Here is a 21,574-nt window from a genome sequence, read left to right on the forward strand (position 1 = left end):
ACTTCATTGCCACTGATGTCTTGCCACCCCTGCTACTTCATCCATAGATCCGCTTTATACCAAGGAGAAGAACAGTTTCTGGCTCAGTTCAGATCATGGTGTTGGTAAGAGTGGCTCACAGCTTGCCCCCATGGATGAACCGCATCTAGTAGGACAGGTGTTCCTCCTTTTAGACTTAGGCAGAGATTTTATGAGCTTATGTCATATCACCTTTCCTCAGCATTATATATAAAAGAGCCATGTCTTAACAGGTTTTAGGAAGAAATCAAAGTAATTTTGCACTCTCTTTCCTCCAGATGATATTCCCAAAGACGGCATTTTGTTAATTGAGCTATTATCATAAGTGAATATAATTAGCATTTTCAGCACAGTAAAAGGAGCCCAGGGTCTCTTATTTCTAGTGCGCATTATGGATTGCTGCTCTGAAAGCCCATTGCAATATTTCACAGTTAGTTTGAAATGCTCTTACAAGACTACGGCAAGTAAATATTAGCAATTACTGTGAATGCAAATTACAGTAAAAAACATTTATAAGAAGGTGAGAGGAGGAAGTGTATTTGTGAGGCAGTTATTTATGCAGGGAATAATGAAATTTATTTTGTGCCTGTTCTACAAGTATCTCACAAAATCAAAATAGCTTTAAACATCATACTTCGTGGTAGCATCTGCTATCAGTCTTTTGTACTTTTCTTTTCAGACATAGATTTCTTACTTGAACTTCTACTATTTCCCCCTTACATTTTTTGCTGTAGGTAGAATGACAAAAGACTAGTTGACTCTCAAACACTGGATAGTTCTCCATATACGTAACCTCTGTGGATACCTTACTTGCTAAAAATGAAAACTCTGTCATGACATGTCCATCATTGTAGAAACCATTTCTCCAGATTTTTATGAGTGCTACTTTTATTTAATGTTTTTTTAATTATAGAACCATAGAACTGTAGAGGTGGAATGTTTCACTTTCTTCACAAAAGTGACCCAAAGCGACGTACAAACATAGTATAAAAACAAATTATAGCAAACAAAACCAATAAAAGCCCAATAAATACAGCTATACAGATAAATGACAGGTCTTATATATCTTGCCACAGATACCTGAAACCCTTTAAATTAAGGGCAAATGCATGGGTAAAAAGAAAAGTTTTACCTGGTGCTTAAACATTATTTAATAAGAAACTTAGGCGTGCTCCCTACTCATTTTTTTTTCTATTGGCAATGCATATTTTTATGGTCCTGCTGCTGAATTGAAGCTGATTTTAGAGTTTAGGCAGGCTCGTGCAGCTGGGCATTCAGACAATCTGGTCCAAAGCATTTAAAACCAAAACTAGCACTTCAAATTGGGCCCAGAAACAGAATATGTATAATATGCCCTGATAGTCTGATTTCTATCAGAGTTCTTATTCGTGCATTCTGTACCAACTGGTGACTCTGAAGCATCTAGTGTAGCTGCTGACAAACTAGTCAAATATGGGGAAAGGCACACTTCTGAAGTTCAGAATAAGCCTTTGTAAAAACTTCCAAAAATATCCATGTACATTTTTCAGGACTGACCTAGCTCCAGAGTTCTAGCTGTTGCAGCCAAACATCCGGCTTTCTCAACAAGTGTACCATATTTGCTTCATTACTGACTATTTTGTTAAAGGTGAACTAAAGAACTGCTCATGGCACCCATTGCATTACATGACACACACACACGAAAACTAAAGTAGCAATTGGCAGAAACATAATGAACCCTTCCAATCTTGACTGAACTTGAGCTCAAAGTGCAGTGAGCAGTGGTATGTTTTTTTAATCAGTAGATGCACAGCCAAGATGACCTGTCCTCAGCAGCTGGATGTTAATAAGAACAAGCATGTACATGCTGCTTCAGTGAAAGTCTAGGGGCTGTGATGACTTCCAAATGGTTAAGGAAGCTGTCGAGTTGCTCGGCTCAACAAAAGCACTTCTTATAAAATAAAAGCACTTGAAAAGAGAGCACATGAGGAGATGGACAAGCTATTGTAAAGATGGCCATTTAATGGTTCCATTTCCACACTGACACCTGATTTCTAAGACCTTTTACAATATCATGAATAAACTGCATTATGCACATCTAGTCTTTTACCTAGAATCTTTGATTCTTGAAACAAACTCCTTTGTATTTGATAAATTACATGTTTGCTTTTGTCTTAGTGCTAGACCTGGAAGTTCTTAGGGCAATTTTCAATGATTATATTAGCTGCAGAGTATTATATCATTGAGCTAATTGCTGGTTGTCAAAACTGCTACGGAGGGGAAAGGGTGTTATTAAATGGCAGTATTTATTTTAATTAGTTAAACTTTGCATTGCAGGCATCATGTACACTGTATTTGTAAAATAAAATAGCACAGACAATAAAAGATGTTCAGACCATCAAAACAAAGTAAAATAAAAATACCCACACACCTAAAGAAGACCATAAAAAACAAAACTATCAGGGCACGTGGATTGTGGAATGCCATCTGCATTATATGGCACTGAGAAAACTGATTATGTTGGACCTCTATTTCGTAGCAGATGGGTTCATTAAATTTAATAGCCTCTAGAGCTTTTAGAAACAGTGTTAAAAACATGTGGAACATGCTGTGACACTTCACTTCTAGCCCCAGAGTCATTATAATTCTGGCACAGACTATAAATATTAAAGTACTTTATTTCAATTGAAACAAATGACTACTCTAATTATTTTTGTTCATGTACAGTAACTTCAGAAGTGTCGAAGGCTGCCATTGTTTCAGTTTTCCTGCAGCATCCCACTTTTTGTTTAAGGACATTTTTGCTGAACTTTAGCTCCATCTCCCATATTAGATTCACTTCTAATTTGTTATTTGACTTGCATGCAACATCAGAAACTAAAAGGCAATCATGTGGGTTAAGAAAATAAGCCATTTTCCCTCCTGTGGTGGTGAGGAAACCAACAAAAGAGCTAAGTTTTATCTAGAAAACTGTATCTGAAGCACGTAGAGATTTTTCTGTTGGTTCTTGCCTGCCCTTTCATAGAGTATAGCATGGATTTTCAGCAATGGTGCACAAAGATAATTCAGGTCTTGCATTTTAATCTATTACTGGTATCTAGTAAGGCTAACGTGTTAGCCAACTTCAGAAACAGTCCTCCAATTGGCATTGCTTGTCATTTTCTCTTACGTAGTTCATTGAGCAGGATTTTTATAACAAAATCATAATTGGATTGGAGAATTCATCGGCAATTACTTGTCTTTTGCACATGTATCAAGACATCAATGCAGTGAACAGGCCAAACATAAACCCAAGTTCTCAAATTTTAATGAGAGAGGAAAGTATTTCTTATCTATACAACCCTTGGCAGTGTGCTCTTTCACTTTCAATCATTTCTTCAATTTCCTCATCACCTACCCCAGGTTCACCCCCCCCTTCTTCTTTTACCTACTGTATCTGTGGTTCTTTCTTCAAAACTTTTGAGACCTGGTCTGCTCTGGTCATCAACTTACAAATCCCTGCAGTCACGTTTCCCCCTTCTTCCCACGCTACGAAAGGGAGGGATGTTGAAGTTGTTCTTGTGTGATTAGCACATTCTTTTAAAATGTATTTTGGCAGCTCCAGTGTGGCTTAGTTTCATTATATCTAAGCCCTGGCATGAGCTGACATTTCAAACTCCATCTTTGATTAAAAAAGAGCTAAAGAAATCCAGACCTTTCAAATGGCTAAGTGAATGTGTTCTACTGTTGCTGGAGGTGTTGAAGGGTCTAATGACATCAAATCCATAAAACAGTGCCAAAAATGAGAAATTGCTGGATTAGTCCATGTAGTCAACCTACTGTACATTCTAATTGCCCTCTAACCTAGACCCAGTCCACATTAGGAGTGTGGGGAATTTTGGTGGTAGTTTGCTTCTTGCTTTCTCATGAATCATGACTCATTCACCAACTTGCAGTTACCCCACTACTTCTGCTACTTTATTCTGGGATTTTTCAGATTTATTTTATGTGCAACAAACATGTTATATTAGAACTGTTATTGGTGGGAGTGCCTTCCATCCTCCAGAACTACATCCCCAGCCCCTTTCTTTAGCATTTAACCTTCGGTGTTTGGGAATGAATCTATGGGAAGGAAGTTTGAGCCTCCATGACTGATTATCATATTTTTGGGTGGTGGTGCGAAGTCTCAATAAGCACCTGCACAGATGCATTTCATTTGAAAGCCCTTTCCCCCAAACTTTCACTTTTCACAGAGGTGAGGGAGAAGTACTGTGATTGTTCTCCATCTCCCTCCTCCTTTTGCAAGACTTCTTTTCAATGCACCCTGTGTGTGCAGTCATTCTCTGTGATCAGAAATCACAAAGGTGTGGTGCAGTGTGGTGTCACAAAGAAATATAATACACTATATGCGACTTAAGAATCATCCACTTTTTTATTTCACATCCCAAGGGAGATAAAGGGGTTGCATTCACATATAATACTAAACCAAACCATGGTCTAGTGTGAGCATTCAGGCATCCAGGGAGGTGACCATAGCCGCTTTGTTCATCCTGGTCCTTTTAGCTCAGTGCAGCATGGCAGCTAAGCCAAGGTTTGACTTAGTGTGGCACCTGAACCCTGGCTCTATATCATTCTCTGTCCCCTTTAATCACAAGCTGTAGCCATGGTTTGTTCTTGACTACAGCTCATCGCTAAGGAGGAAAGAGCTTTATAACAAGCCTGGGTTTGGATCACGCAGTAAACCAATCCTGGGCTTAGCTCAGTGATGGCCAAACTTGGCCCTCCAGCTGTTTTTGGACTACAACTCCCATCATCCCTAGCTAACAGGACCAGTGGTTAGTGATGATGGGAATTGTAGTCCCAAATCAGCTGGAGGGCCACGTTTGGCCATCACTGGCTTAGCTGCTCTGCTGAAAAGACCAGGAAGGAGCAAAGCAGTCACAGGGAGCCAGCAGGGTAGTATGATCCTAGGAAGGCATAGTCGCTATTACCATGTTGTGCAAACATGTATTCTTTACAGTGTAACCCCTGATCTGCATTTTCATTAGTAAAACATACCAGTACAGCAGTACCTCGTAAACGAAAGAACCTCGAGTGTGGATTGCACCCTAGTGACTTTAGAATTTACAGGATAACTGCTTATAAGAGAATCTTGTGCTGCATCTTTGAGGATGTTCTTCATAGTGCTCAGAGGTTTGTCTCTTTAACTCACAGTCTTCTGCTATGGAATATTATCTGTATAAATTACAGGCAGCAGGCTTGGTGTTCAGTTTTGATTTACCAGGATATCCCAATGGGAACTCTTCTCTACACATGTCTTCCACACCTGTGTTCTGGAGATATAGCAGGGCAAGGAATTTTTCAACTTGCCATTGTTGTACAACCCCTTTCTCTGAGAGGACAAAGAATGCTTTTAGATTTTTCAGACCTGTTTTCACTGGAAATTTAGTTGCGCCTGTCAGGACCCAAACCTGAAAATCAAAAGGCAACAAATTATTAAATGAAGGAAGAATTTATTTCTGCATTTCTCATGTATTAGATCAAACGAGGAATAAACACACTAATGTGTTTTTTTAAATAAGAATAATAATAAACTTTTTGCAAAATTCTCATTTTTGAAAATGCACTACTGGAGGAAGGTGGCAACATTCCAATTATTCCCTTGGGCTGATTTCTGTAGTTTCCAGTCAGCCTACAGTTTCTACATATCTTTTACAGAGTTGCTTGTAGTATGGAAAAAAAGCAAAGTATGTATCCCTTTGCAAAACTATACGCATTTTACATAGCAGCTCCCTGAAATGGCCCAGAGCAGTTAATTCATGAGCTACAGCTTTAAAAACTAGTAGTGAAGTGTGTTAACTTCAGACTTATTAACAGATGGTGTGCACCGTCCATTGCTCAGAGTAAAGCTATTGAACAAGAAACTGATTGTACTGTCATCAGTTCCTGTGGGCGACACTAGACGTAAATGAACTTTTCACAAACGAATTGGAAAAGTATTGGAAAATACAGATAAAAAAACTATGATTGAGGCAGATGCAACATTCCAGAAGAATAGCCATAGTCTTTTAAAGTAAACTCAAACACGGATCCTGTCTGTGGCATCATAAAAGTTAATGAAAGGATTGTGTCATGAGCTTTGGTAGGTTACATTCTCCTTTATCAGATGCATCCTTTTGTTTTAGTTGTGCCAGACTGCAATCCTGTGCAAACTTACCTAGACGTAGTCTCAAATAGAAACAATGGGACTTACATCTAAGTGAATATGCATAGGATTGAACTGGATGATACTTTACTAGGTTTGTATTAATGGAGTGAAATGTTGCTGTTCTGGGGTGCCATGTGCAAATCTCTTCCCTTTCAATTATTGTCACAATACTCCCATGGTGCATTACTATGTAAAGCATTTGTTTGCACAATATTCCATAAACCATAAAATACTAGATCTGGAGGGGACCAGGCTGGGGAAGGTTACACTGGGTACATGCTGTGTGTTGCTATCTTTACCAGAGAATATATGCTCATAAAATCTTAAAAGTTATTTTTAAAAAGCAACAATTGATATTTATTTATTCCCCCACCCCTCACCATCACTACAAATAGTCCACTCTGGAGATAAATAACACCCAAATAGGGCTAGAGGTCTGTCCCTTGACTATCCATTCTGAGATTCTAGCTGCAGGTGGGGGGAGGCAAACAATTTTTGGAACATGAGGGTGGTGTGGGGGGAATGTGTGTAATCCCGTGGCAGAGCTTCATGCTCTGGCACTGGGGGTGGAGAGCAGGTGGGGGCTTGGCTGGTGTGCATCCCAGGGTTGTGGCAAGCTACCCGCAGGGGTGTGGCGCGCATCACAGGGGCATGGCACACGTCCTGGGGGCGTGGCGCACTGCCTGCGGGGACATGGCGCCAGTGCAGGGGGGCAGCCGCGATGGCACCCCACTGGGATTGTGGTGCCGGGGCGGTGCGCTCCCCCCACCTCCCTCTTCCTCCAGTGTTGTAATCTTCTCTTACTTTCTTCAGGATTCACTGTAGAAGATCTACCATGGAAGCATACTCTAAGGTGAATAAACCAAATTAATACATTTATATTATCCATCAATATAACAGTTTGACAGACGGCCTAACAGAAGGAGTACAGTGGTACCTCGGGTTACATACTTAATTCGTTCCAGAGGTCCGTCCTTAACCTGAAACTGTTCTTAACCTGAAGCACCACTTTAGCTAATGGGGCCTCCCGCTGCCGCTGTGCCGCCGCTGCACGATTTCTGTTCTCATCCTGAAGCAAAGTTCTTAACCCAAGGTGCTATTTCTGGGTTAGCGGAGTCTGTAACCTGAAGCGTCTGTACCCTGAAGTGTATGTAACCTGAGGTACCACTGTATACAATGAGAATGACAAAAAAGCTCCATTATTAAAATTTCCCACAGTCCCAGTTATTACTCCTCTTTCAATATCAGCACCAAGGTATGTTTCCTGCTGTTACTTTCCAGAGGAACTTCTTGTCCATGTTTTAAGTGAAAACCACAGCCTCCCGTTTCCCAAAGCAGTGACGGAAAAAGAGTTACATGCAAAAGCAAAAACTTTGAGACAATTAACAAAAGCATACCATCGCCTGATAGAATGTATCCACTTAACAACGCAGAAATTAGGATGAATATTTTATGAAATATTTTATGAATTTTCTCATAATTTATAAATATTCTAATTTACCTAAGCCAAGCTGTTCAGGGTTTAAGATTAATCCCTTCCCAACTAGGCCTAATCTCCCCTGATTGGCCAATAACTGCAAAGAAGACACTCAGAAGCCCTCTTAACATAAACACTCAAGACATGAACTTGTTCCACCACCTTCTATAATTCTATAATTAAAGGGCCATACACACCCAGAGTTACATATGCTGAAGCATTTATATACAGGGCCATTTATTTTCCTGCCTTTTTACACGAGTTGTTATACCTGTCATTCCTTTTTCTAATTTGTCAAAAACTAGAAAATAAATAAATGTGTGTGTGTGCTCCATACACTTATGTGATCCGTCGATGCCCCTTTCCCTTTCGTGCCAGAGTACTCCTGTGTGAGAAATGATAGTCCTGCTGTTGTGTTTCACCTTCCCATCAATTTTCATAAATACCTCATTTAAAAATGATTAGGCTTGGCAATAATTAAAATTATGCTTTCTGCTTTGCAAGCATCTTTGTAAAGCCACAGCTATGCCCTGTAATTTGTACCGGAAGCTTATTGAAGGTGGGATATAATGGTGAATTTAACCAAAATGACTGGAAAGTGACATCAATTAGCAATACATGCCATCTGCAATGTGCGTGTGTATATATATGTATATGCATATATGCATGTCTTCTTTTTTCTTATTCTTTCCCATTCATTTATTCTTGGATATTCATATGGGATGTGAAATACTTCCACCATATGAGTTTAAATCAATTATATTAAGCTAGGGGAGGGGAGTAGCTCCCATTTTGGGTATCTTAACCTTTTCTTACAGATTTATAAATATAAAAATTTAATTTTCTGCTTTCATGTGAGTTTGAGAGGAATAGTAACATTCCTTCAGCCACCCATTCAAGGGATACATTTCCACTTGTGGAAAATACAAAATCTTCTTCCAAATGCATGCTCACTGAAGGTGGTCTACCATACTCGCTGCAAAATCTTGTGAAAATGCACTGGTGGCCTGCATTGTTTCCAAATTCAGGAGCCATTTCCCCATTTCAGAATTCTTAATTAGTTTTATTTATTACTATAGACGTTCTGGGGCATCTTCTGAAGGTCACATGCCAGTGACGGACAAGAACCAGAGACCACAGTGAGCGGAGGAATTACTTTAAATCTTACTATTTATTTACTTAATTTACATCCCACGCTTCCTCCCCCAGGAGCTCAGCAGACAGATGAAACAAAAGCAAAACAAAAATATTCTACACAGAGTATGACGTTCTCCCCTCCCCCAAAAATGATTACAATTTAAAACATCTAAAATCAGTTACAGTTAAAAACATTCAAGAAGCAGTTAAAACAGTTTAGAAACAGTCTTCCACCCAATGATATTTCACTTCAGTGCAGTTCATTCCTTACAAGCAAGAGGCATTATCAGAGTTGCAAGACACAGTCCAGCCAGACAAAAAAAAGTTTGGTCCAGTGAGGGATGTGGCCTGAAAACAGTTCCAAGGGCCAGAGAGAGTTGGGGGTAGAGATGCCTGGCGGGCCACTGCTGGCTTTGGGCCTGAGTTTCCCCACTCTTGTTATTGTGGCCATTTTCTGTCCTATCTACCCAGTAGGTAGACAGGCAGGAAATGACTCCCCCTTTGCTGTCAAGTTGTGGAGGAGGGCTAATAACAAAGTCAGCCTAGTATGGCTTGATAAGGCACAGCCTCTTCTTTGCTCTGCCAAAAGCAGAAGTAGTAGACTGGGACAGTAGCAATCTAAACCTACAAAACCCTATGAAATGCAAATTCTGCTGCATGGCCATGCTTCAGTTCACATCATGTTTTGGAAAGTGCAAGCTACAAAGTTCACTCTTAAATGCCAACAAAATGGAATGTCTCCCCCATTCCCAATTGCAGAAGTGGTTTGGCATTGCCTGGCTCCATTCAACAAGGCATATGTTTCACAGTGCTAATAAAATCTTACATACATATGAATATTCAACGATTCCTGAATAGGAGAGGAGTTTGGGGGAGGCTGCTTTCACCAGTTCCTCCCCTCTTCAGTCTCCCGTTCCAAACTTTTCCTCAAGAATCATTGGAGACAACCCATTAACTATATGAAACAACTATAATTACATTTATGCAGTGATGAAAAAGCAAATAAAAGATAAGCCAATAATAAAAACCCATCAGTTCAAATGAGACATAGGTCTTAAAAGAAAGTTTTAAAAACTTGTGCACAACAAGATCAAACATAAGTTTGCAATCCAAGTGAAACCGAGATTCTGTTTTTCAGGGCATAGAAAGCAGTGTTGTAAAATGGGATACCTCCTGCAAAAGATTATCTTATACCACTGGAACTGGAGGTCATTCAAGGAAGCTCAGAGGTGGAAGATTCAAGACAAACTGAACTGTGCTTCACAGCTAAACTAAGGGAAATTGTGAGCACACACGCCGAACCCCTGTCCCTGGAGCCCCCAAGAAGGAGAATGACACCAGCTTATGGGTTCAAATTAAGCCACAACTTTATTGAATTTCAGATGTAGGAAACTTGGCCTAGGCCTTGGAAGGTATCCCTCTCAACCCGTAGGGTATGAGGATGTGCAGGACTAATAGGTGAAGTGGGAGGGAACTATAAAGCAGGGAAAATGCTGCCATTTAGTGATGACCACCAACTTGGATGGTTTCAACATGGGATTAGACAAACCCTGGAGGATCAAAGGCTGCTAGTATCATAGTTTCAGTTCCAAAATCATTACAACCAAAAAGTTGAAAAATGGTGTCCGGTTACCTTTCACAGATCTCATTGGAGAATGAGGCCTCTTTATCTACATGTCTTATTAGGTGTTCCATAGCACATCATCTAACAGTACGTCATAACCAAACTAGGGACTTTGGGATAACATTCTCTCTTTAGTCAAATGGCATGATACATATAGCAGCACAGTTTTCGGCCTGGCACCTTTTCGTTATTTGATTTCTTTCTTTTCAGAAAGAATCTCAGTGGTCCTTGTTTGGATGACCTTCTAATCATTTGTTTGAGGCATGAGAGTTCTGCTCAGCACTAGAGTTCCATGGTTTGTTTTAGTTGAGTTAATAGCTCAGTGTGTTCAGAGGGGTCAGTGTCTACAGCTCCCCCTCCACTAAATGAATGGGCAACTTGCCTGCTTATGGCGATCATTCTGTGCAGACTTACAAGAAAGCGAGCCTCTTTGTACATAATAGGGTTTGCTTCCAAGCATACATGCATAGAACAGGGCTATGTGAAATCCACATATCAGTGGGCATATCACACATGCACACACCCTACTTCCTATAGGTATAGAGTGGTAGATAATTTAAAAACATTCTGTAAACGTAAAAAATATTTTTTCTCAGATTTCAACAAATGACAGTAAAAAGGGAAAGCTAGGTGTGCTAGGTGTGTTGGAAAGCTGTTTATTATCATGCTAATTGTTTGTAATGCAATTTCATAGCATAGTTTAATGCCACAAATGCAATAGAAAAGAGGAACCATGAATAAATTAGCCACTAAAGTGCAGGGCCAGAGCCAGATTGAGGCCCTTCCTGTGTTGTAATTATTGAATATCCTCCAATAACGAAAAGTGAGCTTTGGTGATTTCTCATCTGAGCTGTTTTGATATTCCCCAGTGCTCAAAACAGCCAGCTTTGTCTTTTCTTCCTTAAATATTTGTCTTGTAATTTACTTGGACCACAGTCCTAAGCATCCTTCCTAGTAAGTCTCATTGAACTCAGTGGGAACTCCAAGTGGACATTGTTTTTGACTGGCCTTTAAGTCTGCCTTTTAAACATTAGCAAAACATATATAATAAAAATGATAAACATGTGCAAGACATAGAAAGGGATTGAAAATGAATCATGATTATTTGCACTTTATTTAAGTAAGATACTAATGTGAACCTGAATTAAAATTGCTGAATTAAAAAGCTGAATTAAAAATGCTGGCATTGAAAAGACAAACAGATGACATATAATACTCTAAGACTTGGGCAAAGGTATGAGGAAGGGGGGAAAACCATTTCCATTAGATGCAAGAAAAAGAACTGTTACGCTCTGCTTTTGAGGATTAGAAAGCTTGAGGAGCCTTTTCTTTTGCTCAACACTTGTCTTGGCAGAGCCTGAAGAAACCACTGGAGTCAATAGTACCCACCGGGTTTTGCAGAGATAAGTCATTTGTATGCTCTGCTGTAAAGGGTCAGCCAAGAACTCTTGCTTCTACTGTTATGAAAATTGTTTGTTTCCTGTGGCCTCTCAGGAGGGAAAGTGTCAGTCAAAGCAGCACAAGTAATTTCAAAGAAAATCCTAACCAGGTCTAATGTGAGTTGCTTATGCTTCATACAACTAACTTCTAAACAATCTAGCAACAGAATGAAGATTTATCACACAATGGTTCCTTAGATCTTGAGCTAGGTGGTGATACCTAGTGTTAGTCATATGCAGAGCACACCCATTCAGATAAATAGAATTAAGCGCATTGATCTCCTCTGGTTAAGACTTAGTTGGTTGTCACACTAAGTGTCCAGCAAGTCAGACCCTTAGTAGTTAACTAACCCTTCGTTAATAATGGCTAATCAGCCTTTTTAAAAAAGATGTGAAAGCATCCATTGTTGAACTGGATATTTCTTGATCTGTGCTGCAGTTAGTAGACTTTTTTTCAATTTTATATTTACTATGACAGCATTTTAGGACTAAATTTGAAGGCAAACAGTCAACAAATAGTCATGTTTTAGTACTCTTATTATACTTTCTTGTAATTATTAGGAATGTGATGGTTTAAAGAAGCCTTTTAGATGAGAGGTAGGAGCACCAAAAGTCAGGCCAGTTCAATATAATATATACACCACTTTCTGAAAGGGGCCAAAATGACCCAAAGTGTTGGGTGGAATGCAACATAGTACTTTAGTATTTTTTTTTTCCCCCGAATACATTTTTATTAAAGTTATACACAAAACAGACATATAAAAAAGAAATATATATATATATATATATATATATATATATATAGAAAAGATTACAAAAAAGGGGTCACTACAACAGAGATATACAAGCCAACTTTTTCCTTTTTCCAACTATACAAAGAAAATAATTTAGCTACATTGTGCAAAAAAAAAAAGAAAAGAAAAAGAAAAGAAAAGAAAAGTACTTTAGTATTTAGTGGGCTATGCGTCTGTTGGATGGAGTCTGCTCACACAATAAAACTTCCCCTCCTCTCTTCTGCCTGCACACAGTGGGGAGGAAAGTGTGGGGGCACAAAGTTGGAGGAGTGGGGTGAAAATCCCATTGCACAAGTGGACCTCGTTCCATGCATGCAGCACCCTAGTCGAACCCTGCCCGATATATTTATTAATCTTTGTGGATCAAAAGGATTAATTGAGAGAGGTGTTCTGCAACATACCAAACTTAACCAATCTTTCTTTTGGCTCCACGGGAGCTAAAACTCTTCCTATACTCTTGCTAAAGTTCACCAAACAGCTAGAATTTCCTTAAGAATCGTTGCATATCATAATAGGTGAATTCATGTTGTCAAAATACAAGAGCTGAGCCAAAGTTTAATGAGTTTTGAATTTTGTGTTGAAATTAGCATGTTTTGAGGAATGAGAACCTACGCGGACATTGGACAATGTGTTTCCCCCTTAAAGCAGGGCACAGTTTAGGAACACTCCCAAGTCTTGGGATCAGTAATGCTGTGCAAATGGGAGATTTCATAAATTTTGGGTAACTGTTTGAATAAAGTTTTAGAAACATTTCCCCAACTCAACCAAGCTACAGCTTAGTCAGGGTCATTTTATATCCTCTTCGTAAGCTGTCCACCCTGGCTCATGTGCTTGTCAACAGGCACAGGGTTAGGCTGGGCACATGTGACAGAGCAAGGATTACCAAGAACAGAAAGTGCCTTAGCTTTATCTTTATTTTATTTGGTTTAGAGGTAGGGATGGTCAAATTTCTAACCCATGTCACTTTAACCTGATCTGTTCATTCCTATGAGTTATTTTCAGTCCCTTTCCATAGGAATTTGCTGATTTTCCAAGAATTTGCAGAAATATTTATATGTTAACTATTTTCCCCACCCCCCTAAAAATAGGCATTTCTCCAGAGGTGGTAAACGCGTGGCATCAATAAGTTATGCTGCCCTCTTGTGCCTGAATACAGGAATCACAAGTCTTTGTCCATTACTGGCTCCTCTCTTCCTCTTGACCAGGTTGTTTCTCATTTTGAGCCAGAGCAGTCTCTCTCTCTCTCTCTCTCTCTCTCTCTCTCTCTCGTGTGTACTCTCTAGCTGTCTACTCCTCAGGCTTGTGATTTGTGCTTTGAAAACATTTTGTCCATTTGTATGAGAGTGTATGATCTGCGTTGTTTGCCTTGCCTTTCCCTTATCAGCCTTCTTCTGCCCTTATTATGATCACTTTCTCAATCTCTTTGAGATTCAGTTGCAATGTCAGTAGCTTGGTTTGGTCAGTTGCCTGGACATGAGGATACCAGAACACATGCACACTGCTTTGGGGATCCATGATGAAAGAAAGATGGGATAGGAATAAATTAAAGGCCATCGCTGACTCTGTGGACCAGGAGAAGCACAAGCGAGTGTGAAGTCCTCAGGCCATGTGTGTGTAGAAGGGGTGCTGAGGGTTCCTTCCCCTCTCCCTGACTGCGGGAATTTGAATCTTCCTTGGAGTTGCAAGGCAAGCAACACTTGGGGACTGCTAAGGTTCCTCATTCTCAAGTCTGATGAATGAGCTATTACAGGGACTACACTGTTCCAAAAGCCAGCCTTTGGGAGCTGCTGCTTACTTCCTTCTTGTACTGGAATTCTGAGGTGGTAGTCAAAAGCCTGACGCTGATAATGATGACTTGCACTAATACTGAATGTGAAAAGGATGTTTTATATCAGCTTCTTATATCAGTCATTTTAAAAGTTGTTTAAGACAATTAAAATATTTTCTTTTTTACAGAGGAGCCTTAAATCCTACAGATTATTTGCATCTGAAGTCAATCCAGTGAATTTGAAATTGTTTCCAAAAGTATTACTTTTTTAAAAAATTATGGCTGCCATTAACAGAGCAGAGGTATACCTAGGACATCAGTTTGCTGACAGCTTTTACATGAGCTTAACAGTATGGGGCAATCTTTCAACTTGTAACCATCTGTTACTCTGTGAAGTTCTGTGTGATGTTTTGGTCAGGCTATATAAACAATTAACATTTTCTACAGTATAAGATAAAATGCAGACCCCCATGCCTACAGATGCATATGATTAGCTGTACTGCTTGAAATGGGTGAGAGTATATAGTATATTAAATATTGCATAGCAGGGTTGCAAATAGAAGGAATGCCTGGTGCTAAATGTGAGAAGGTGCTTCATACAGCTTTCCATATAGAATTGCATCCCTTTTTTGGAGTGTTTATTACATCACCAATGAAACCTAAGAACTGGGTGTGCACCCTACATCCCTATGGAAAGTGACAGGGGATGTATATAGGGTTTTATTTTCAAATTTGTTATAGTTTATTTCAAAGCCATAATTGAACAGGGGTTCACAATCTTTTCACCACGCGGAATATCTCCACTGGATGAGACCACACAGATTCAACGACATCTTGACCATAAATATGGTAACAGATGCTCTCTGTGTCTCATGCATGGTCAGGTTCAGTTTTTCTCTGACTATGCTTTAGCCATTATCCATGCTGCCCCACTGCCCTCAGTTTCCCTCAGTAAACCAGGAAGATGCTTGAACTCTTCTGGCAAGGAGGAGGAGAGGAGACTGGGAGTTACTAAGTCAGTTGCCTGTGTGCCTAGAACAATGCCAAACCAGATAGAGCCAGTCAAACACTTCCCTGAAAAATTATGGAAACCATGTGGATCCAGTAGATTTTAGGAAGAGACTATCCTAAATGCAGAAGCAGCTGAGGGACTGAGATGCTACGCTAGCTTTTCAATCGTGCCTCTCCTACTTACCAGGACAGATGAAGTAGTGCAGAGGTCAGTCTATCGAAAGGCACTGGTGGAGTCAATCCAGTGCTTCTGCTGTTCAGTACCACTGCACCAACCTCCCCACCACCTCAACCCAGCCCTTTCCCCTCCCAGTAAACAACAGCAACTCACCTATCCAGGAAGCAAGTAAAGCAACTCTACCCCCATCAAGTCAGTCACTCCCGTCTAACTAGCCCTTCCTTCTTCCTTTAGTTTTATTCATATGACTTAAAATGCATTCTGAACATAGCTCCATTGGTTTTCTACAAACAGCTTTGGATGTACAGTGACACTTCCTTTCCCTCTCTTCCAACTACCTCATGCCCCAAGGTTACCAGATTTTTTTTCAATGAATCCAGGGACACTTTTCAACTTCAATTGATTTTGTGTGGGGAGTGATTTGTAAATCCGGGGACTGTTCCTGGGAAACAGGGACGCCTGGTAACCTTACCATAAATCTGCTCCACAGGGTTAGGGGGAAACCCCAGAATATATTTAGGAGGAAGTGGAAAGGAGAGGGAGAGGAAGTGCCATTGAGTAGCCAAAATTGCTTGCACCAGCAGAGCTGTTTAGTTGGATACCACCCAATATGCTTTAGCCTAGAGGCCTCAGCTGCAGTGCTGGTAAGATTCGTCCTCCAAATTCTAGAGCATGACACTGATGTCACAGCAGCACTTCTCAAGGTTCTAATCCAGAACCATTTCAATTCCGAGGATAATTCTCTCTTTTTAACCCATCCCAGCCAAGCCATTCTTATTCCCATGAGCAAAATGGGAAAGAATCCCTGTTGAAGAAGCATGTGTGGAAACCTGTAATTGAAACAAGCAATTCATGATACTGAAGGCATGGCAGTCAGTGCAAGCAAGACTGGATGGAAGTCAAATTGGAACATGGGTTCTTCCTGTAATGTTAGCACTTGTCTGTTGGAAACTTTCAGCATCTCCCTAATAAATTGGAAGTAGAATATTTAAGGAAGAGGTCAGCAACTCGTAGATTCCAGCTGGGAAGTATTTTATCAGCTGTTCTCTTTGGCTAATACTGATCTGTGTTTTTACATTGCATGCAATGCATTTTCTAAATTTGTTGTTGTTTTCTGTCTTCATCTGATGCTTCTAATGAAAGCACTTGCTGCTGACACTCTTTCTTAGGGGATCAGATCAAGACAGGCACTTCATGGTTGGAAGTTAATTGAGTTTGAATGAAAATACTAAAGGATTGGTGTGTGGGTGTGTTGTTGGAGGGGGGCTTGTAATTGACTCTACTGGTTAATGCTCAGTTTTATTGACAAAATACCAGACATAGTGGCTACCCTCCCACCCCTGGAGTTGGGACTATGTAATGTAGTTATTTTGCCTAGCTGGTAATGTGTGTGTAGGGATGGACAAATCTGTCCCTTTGGATTTCTCACTTTTCCTGTCTGAAGTTCAGTTCACTCCATTTCCACATCACTTTGCAATGCTTACTTAAAAGTTCTCACAAAAACCTGTATGTATTTTCATGCACATTGCGCATTTCTGTATGCATTTTTTTCAGGAAGTTTTCACCAATATAATGCACTTTTGCACATTGTTTTCATTAATATACTTTGTGTGTGTGTGTGCACACTTTCCCTTAAAATACACCCTTTTGTATACTTTGGTGCACTGTGGAACTACATTGCAAAAACGAGAGTAGTGCAAAGTTTGAAGGATAGCTGTGTTTCAAGTCATATAACGGTTTGGGAAGGGCAAGTTAAAATGCAAGCCATTTTCTCCCTCATCCCTATAATGTATGATATACAGTTGTAGAGCCCTATTTTGGATTGTTCATTTGAGTCGTAGCTCATGGTATACCTGATGAGTACATCTATGTGGACTGAATCAGCATGTCTTCTTTGGGAGTAATGTAGGCAAAGTTTAGCATTTCAGTGGCGTAGTGATTTCTACAGAAGGGTCAAATATTTTCTCAGCGCTCATACCGAAATCTCTAAATCATCTCTCACACTGATTTCAGTGACATAAATCAGTGTGTAGCTTTACACTGCAATATGCCTTTATTTAGATATCAACAGCAACTTTGATCGGTTTGGACGTACGTAAGACAAATGGCACAGATTTTACAGTTCTTGCAAATAATTGTGACAGTTTCAGTAGTAACAGTAGCATTCTGCCATTTAGTAGCATGAAGCTTTTGTTTACAAAATCAGAATTGCGTCTTATGCACAGGCACTCAAGTGCAGCTCATACTTGTGTTTAAATATGTGCACACACAATTATGAATGTGTATTTTGAATGGTCCATTAATTGGAATGGATCTTAACTGTAAGAGGGGCCTAAAAGATCCAAGAAAGGCCTTTTAAATGATGCAGTTACCTCTACGTTGAATTATATTTGTGTACAGGAAGATGGAACTTCACAATTCAAGTGCGATACCATATCTTTTGGGGAAACCATCCCTTTCCTCTAGCACTGCAGTGTTTTAACAAATTGCATAGTGCTAGTGATATTTAGCAGAGAAGCTGTCCTTTCGTTCCTCCGATAGTCCCATGTTTATGCAGCAGATTGAATTAATTGGAAATATTTCTCCTGTTACTTCCTCTATTTTTATTAGCTTGGTGATTTTTTTAAATTAATGAATCAGCTAAACTCACGTTAATATATCACATCAATTATATAATGATGGCTTGTTCTATTTTGTTCTTGTTTTTTTCCAGCTTCCTCAGGCTCAAAAGGTAAACTATTTTCAATCAATACTTATTCAAAAGAAATCACCAACTCTTCATGTTTCCACAGTGTCATGAATATGGTACAATGGTGATCAGTGAAATGCTTTACAATGTCACAGCTGTAATGAACTGGAGAGCATAACATTGCTTAAATCAAAGCCAGGCATTGTAAGCAGTCAAGTCACCCACTGAGAGTTACAACTCAGACACAATGTGAGAGCTATTTGAACAAAATGGACATGGAGTGGACTGCTGAGTTGCACAATACAGGATCCATTTTGTTATCACTTTGAAAATAATAGACAACCATCAAATGGACATGGCAGTTACGAAGAAGCCATCCCTAGGCCGTTACATTCCCCACCAGAGGAACAATGGGTTTCATGGCATGGCTATATCCTTTCACTGGTCCCTATTGTATTGTCTTATCAAAAGCCTCTCAGTACATCTAGCATATGGTTTGTCCAAGGAGGTTTCCATGCAACATGCTCTTGTTGTTGTACAGCTTCTGCTTTGATATGGTATGATCCAGAGCTACCCCATTGCATTTCATGATATCACAAACAACAATTGTGGCCAGCACAACATATCACTTGATGCCTGTTGCATCATTCTTGTATAATTCACAAATATAATTGAAAGACACATGTGTATATATACACACACGCACTGCTACAGTTTAGAATGTCATTGTGTTATTAGATGTGCGGCATTTAGCCTCCCAGAATTCTTGTGTGATTACAACAAAATAGCTTTGTCCCTCACCCGTTTGTTTTATCGTAATTATTACTAGATCAGCAGACTTGAATGGAAAAGTCCAAGTGCCCCTTTCTTTGTGTGCTCAGCTGGATTTTTCCTGCCATTATTGAGCAGGAAAGCCTCCCTCGCCACTGCTGTTTTTCACTTTTGTTTCATGAAGCAGCACAACTTGCTTTATCGACGCAGAGAGAATAAAGTAGCATGGTGTGGATAAAAGAAGCTGGAGTGGCAGAAAACCTTTGGCATGGGAGAGGCGATCTTTAAGCTTTTCCTTGCCCCAACTGCTTCTCTCCTTGAAGAGAAAAATACACATGCACCCACTATATTTTCTTCTGCAGGGGCAAGCAATTATAATTTGGGGAGGGGGGGGAGCTTACAGGGACAGGTTTAAGCTCTTTTCCTCAGAGCTGTTACTTTGATCATTTGGAGTAGTAAAACACAAAAAGAAAAATCTTTCTTCCTCACGTGTAGCTTGGCTCCAGGTCAAAGCCAATGGCTGTAGTTTAGATGGTCCAATTATAAACACAGGGTCACACATACGTGGAGGCCTCCATTTTGTTTTCTGTGAGGAGATGCAAGATAATGGTCACTGAGTACTCAAAATGTCACTGAGGTGTAAATGGCTTTAACTGTTTTATGGACCACCCAAGGAACTTTAGCTTTGGGGTCATATCAAAATGTAGTTAGTAAATAAATAAATAATACATTGAGGACCGAGAACTTTTAAATGCCAAATCTATTCCAACCCAATTATCGGTGCTAAAATAACTACGGTCCTTTGGTTTCTAGTTTCCAGAGCAAGCAAAATCATTATGAAGATGCTTGCAGCTGCAATTCTAAATGCTCATACGAGAGAACAAGAACTAATGAACACAGTGGGACTTACTTCTGCCTCAACTTTGTAGGATTGTGCTGACCATAATCTTTTTAAACTCCTGAAACCCATTTGTAAAGGTTAATAGCCTTTTTACACTTAGCAAAAATGTGGCTTCATTATTTAGTAAATACAATTTTTGGTTAAACTCTTCTACCAAAATGCTCGAGCCCCCTTTTTAGTTGTTCATTCAGTTCAGAATAACCATCCATAGGAGGGGGGTGCGGAGAGAATACTTGAATTGGAACATCTGTACGGCTTTTGAGGGGACGGAGCCTGTCACTTTGGTGTGCTTATTCAGTGTGGAATGAACAGATGAAAGGGGCTTTTGTGTACAGTGTCAGTGATCTGTTAGGACTATTACTAGAGTTAAGGCAAAGGCAACCAAGGTAGAAGCACTATGTCAGTTATGGGCATATGTTTACCAGTTTAAAGTAACGGCGGATATGATTCCTATTAAGAGTATGCCAATATCATGCCACGAGTTCCCAGCTCTGGAGTATATGCTGTTGTTCATTGTTACAGATCTACAAGACTTCCATATATTCTCAAGCTAGGTTCTAAAGGCAGAATTGTTGCTTTCTTAGCATCTCAAACGCCAAGGAATAAAATCATTTCCTTTAGGTATCACTGTTGTTCATTCTTTGAACCTCTTTTTAATGCCAGGAACAGCCCTGTTAAGTATGAACTCATCGTTAAGCATATGCACAGTCCCATTTCTAAAACATTGGGTAACCACAATCCGCTCCCCCAGACGTTGTTAGGAAAATGACCTGCAAGTCACTAGGTGCAATTTCCAGGCAGCCTTGGGCCCTGTGCTGGGAAATAAACAGGGAAATGAAAGAGGGATATAAAAAGTGAAAAGTATGAAACCATAATAGGTGTTGGAGATATCTTGCTGCAATTTATCCGTGTTTCTCTATAGTTGACTTGGAACAGCCTTCAGAAGCCAGTCTCCCTTGTGATATTACAAAACTGTTAAGGGATTCCATATTGTAATAGTTATTCTTTTCTCATCAGTCAAGTTTATTGTCTCAGTTCTACTTCATTCTCTTGAATAGCATCATAATTGTCTTTCAGTTATTGTTGCAAATCTCATAGTTAGTTTTCATCCCACAGGTTTGGTTTAAAATGTAATATCGCTGCTGCTTATTCCTAGGCTTAGCTCCAGCCTCTTCTATGGTTAGCAGATGTTGGATGCAGTCATGGTATTTTTAGCACTCCCACCTTAATTTGCATACGTTTTTTCAAGGCACTAGTAGCATCTACCTTCACTCATTAGTAGAAATCCCTTTTTGCTCAATAAAAGAGGTTGCTTGCATATGCAGTAGCCCCATTCCTTGCAACTTGTCTGTAAATGGTCATTGGTGATATATAAGCAGTTGCAGTGCTAAGGACATGCAGCGTAAATTGGATGCACAGTGTATGTGTGCCTATCTAATGGCTTATTTGGCTCATGAAGTCATAAGGCAGTCCTCAAACAGAAATATTTACAGAGCTACATCATCTTCAGATCTGTATCAAGCAACAGGGAGTTGTTTGATAGCTAACATGAACTTGGTATAAAATTCTGAGTGGAAATGGAGTTTTGTTGAGTGTACTAA

At 39.8% G+C, this 21,574-nt stretch overlaps 1 protein-coding gene across 2 annotated transcripts in view; it reads left to right on the forward strand.

Moving 5' to 3' along the window:
• CACNA2D3 (calcium voltage-gated channel auxiliary subunit alpha2delta 3) overlaps positions 1-21,574 on the forward strand; it is a 494,630-nt gene that overhangs the window by 323,141 nt on the left and 149,915 nt on the right. Inside the window, exon 14 of one of the 2 annotated variants that reach the window (XM_079964982.1) lies at positions 18,326-18,343. The exons of the other annotated variant lie outside the window; for it this stretch is intronic. Within the exon in view, the coding sequence (XP_079821108.1) occupies positions 18,326-18,343 (18 nt within the window). The remainder of the gene's footprint in view (positions 1-18,325; positions 18,344-21,574) is intronic. 2 annotated transcript variants of the gene reach the window in all.

Source organism: Podarcis cretensis, assembly GCF_951804945.1.
Source record: "Podarcis cretensis genome assembly, chromosome: 2".
NCBI classification, from domain to species: domain Eukaryota; kingdom Metazoa; phylum Chordata; class Lepidosauria; order Squamata; family Lacertidae; genus Podarcis; species Podarcis cretensis.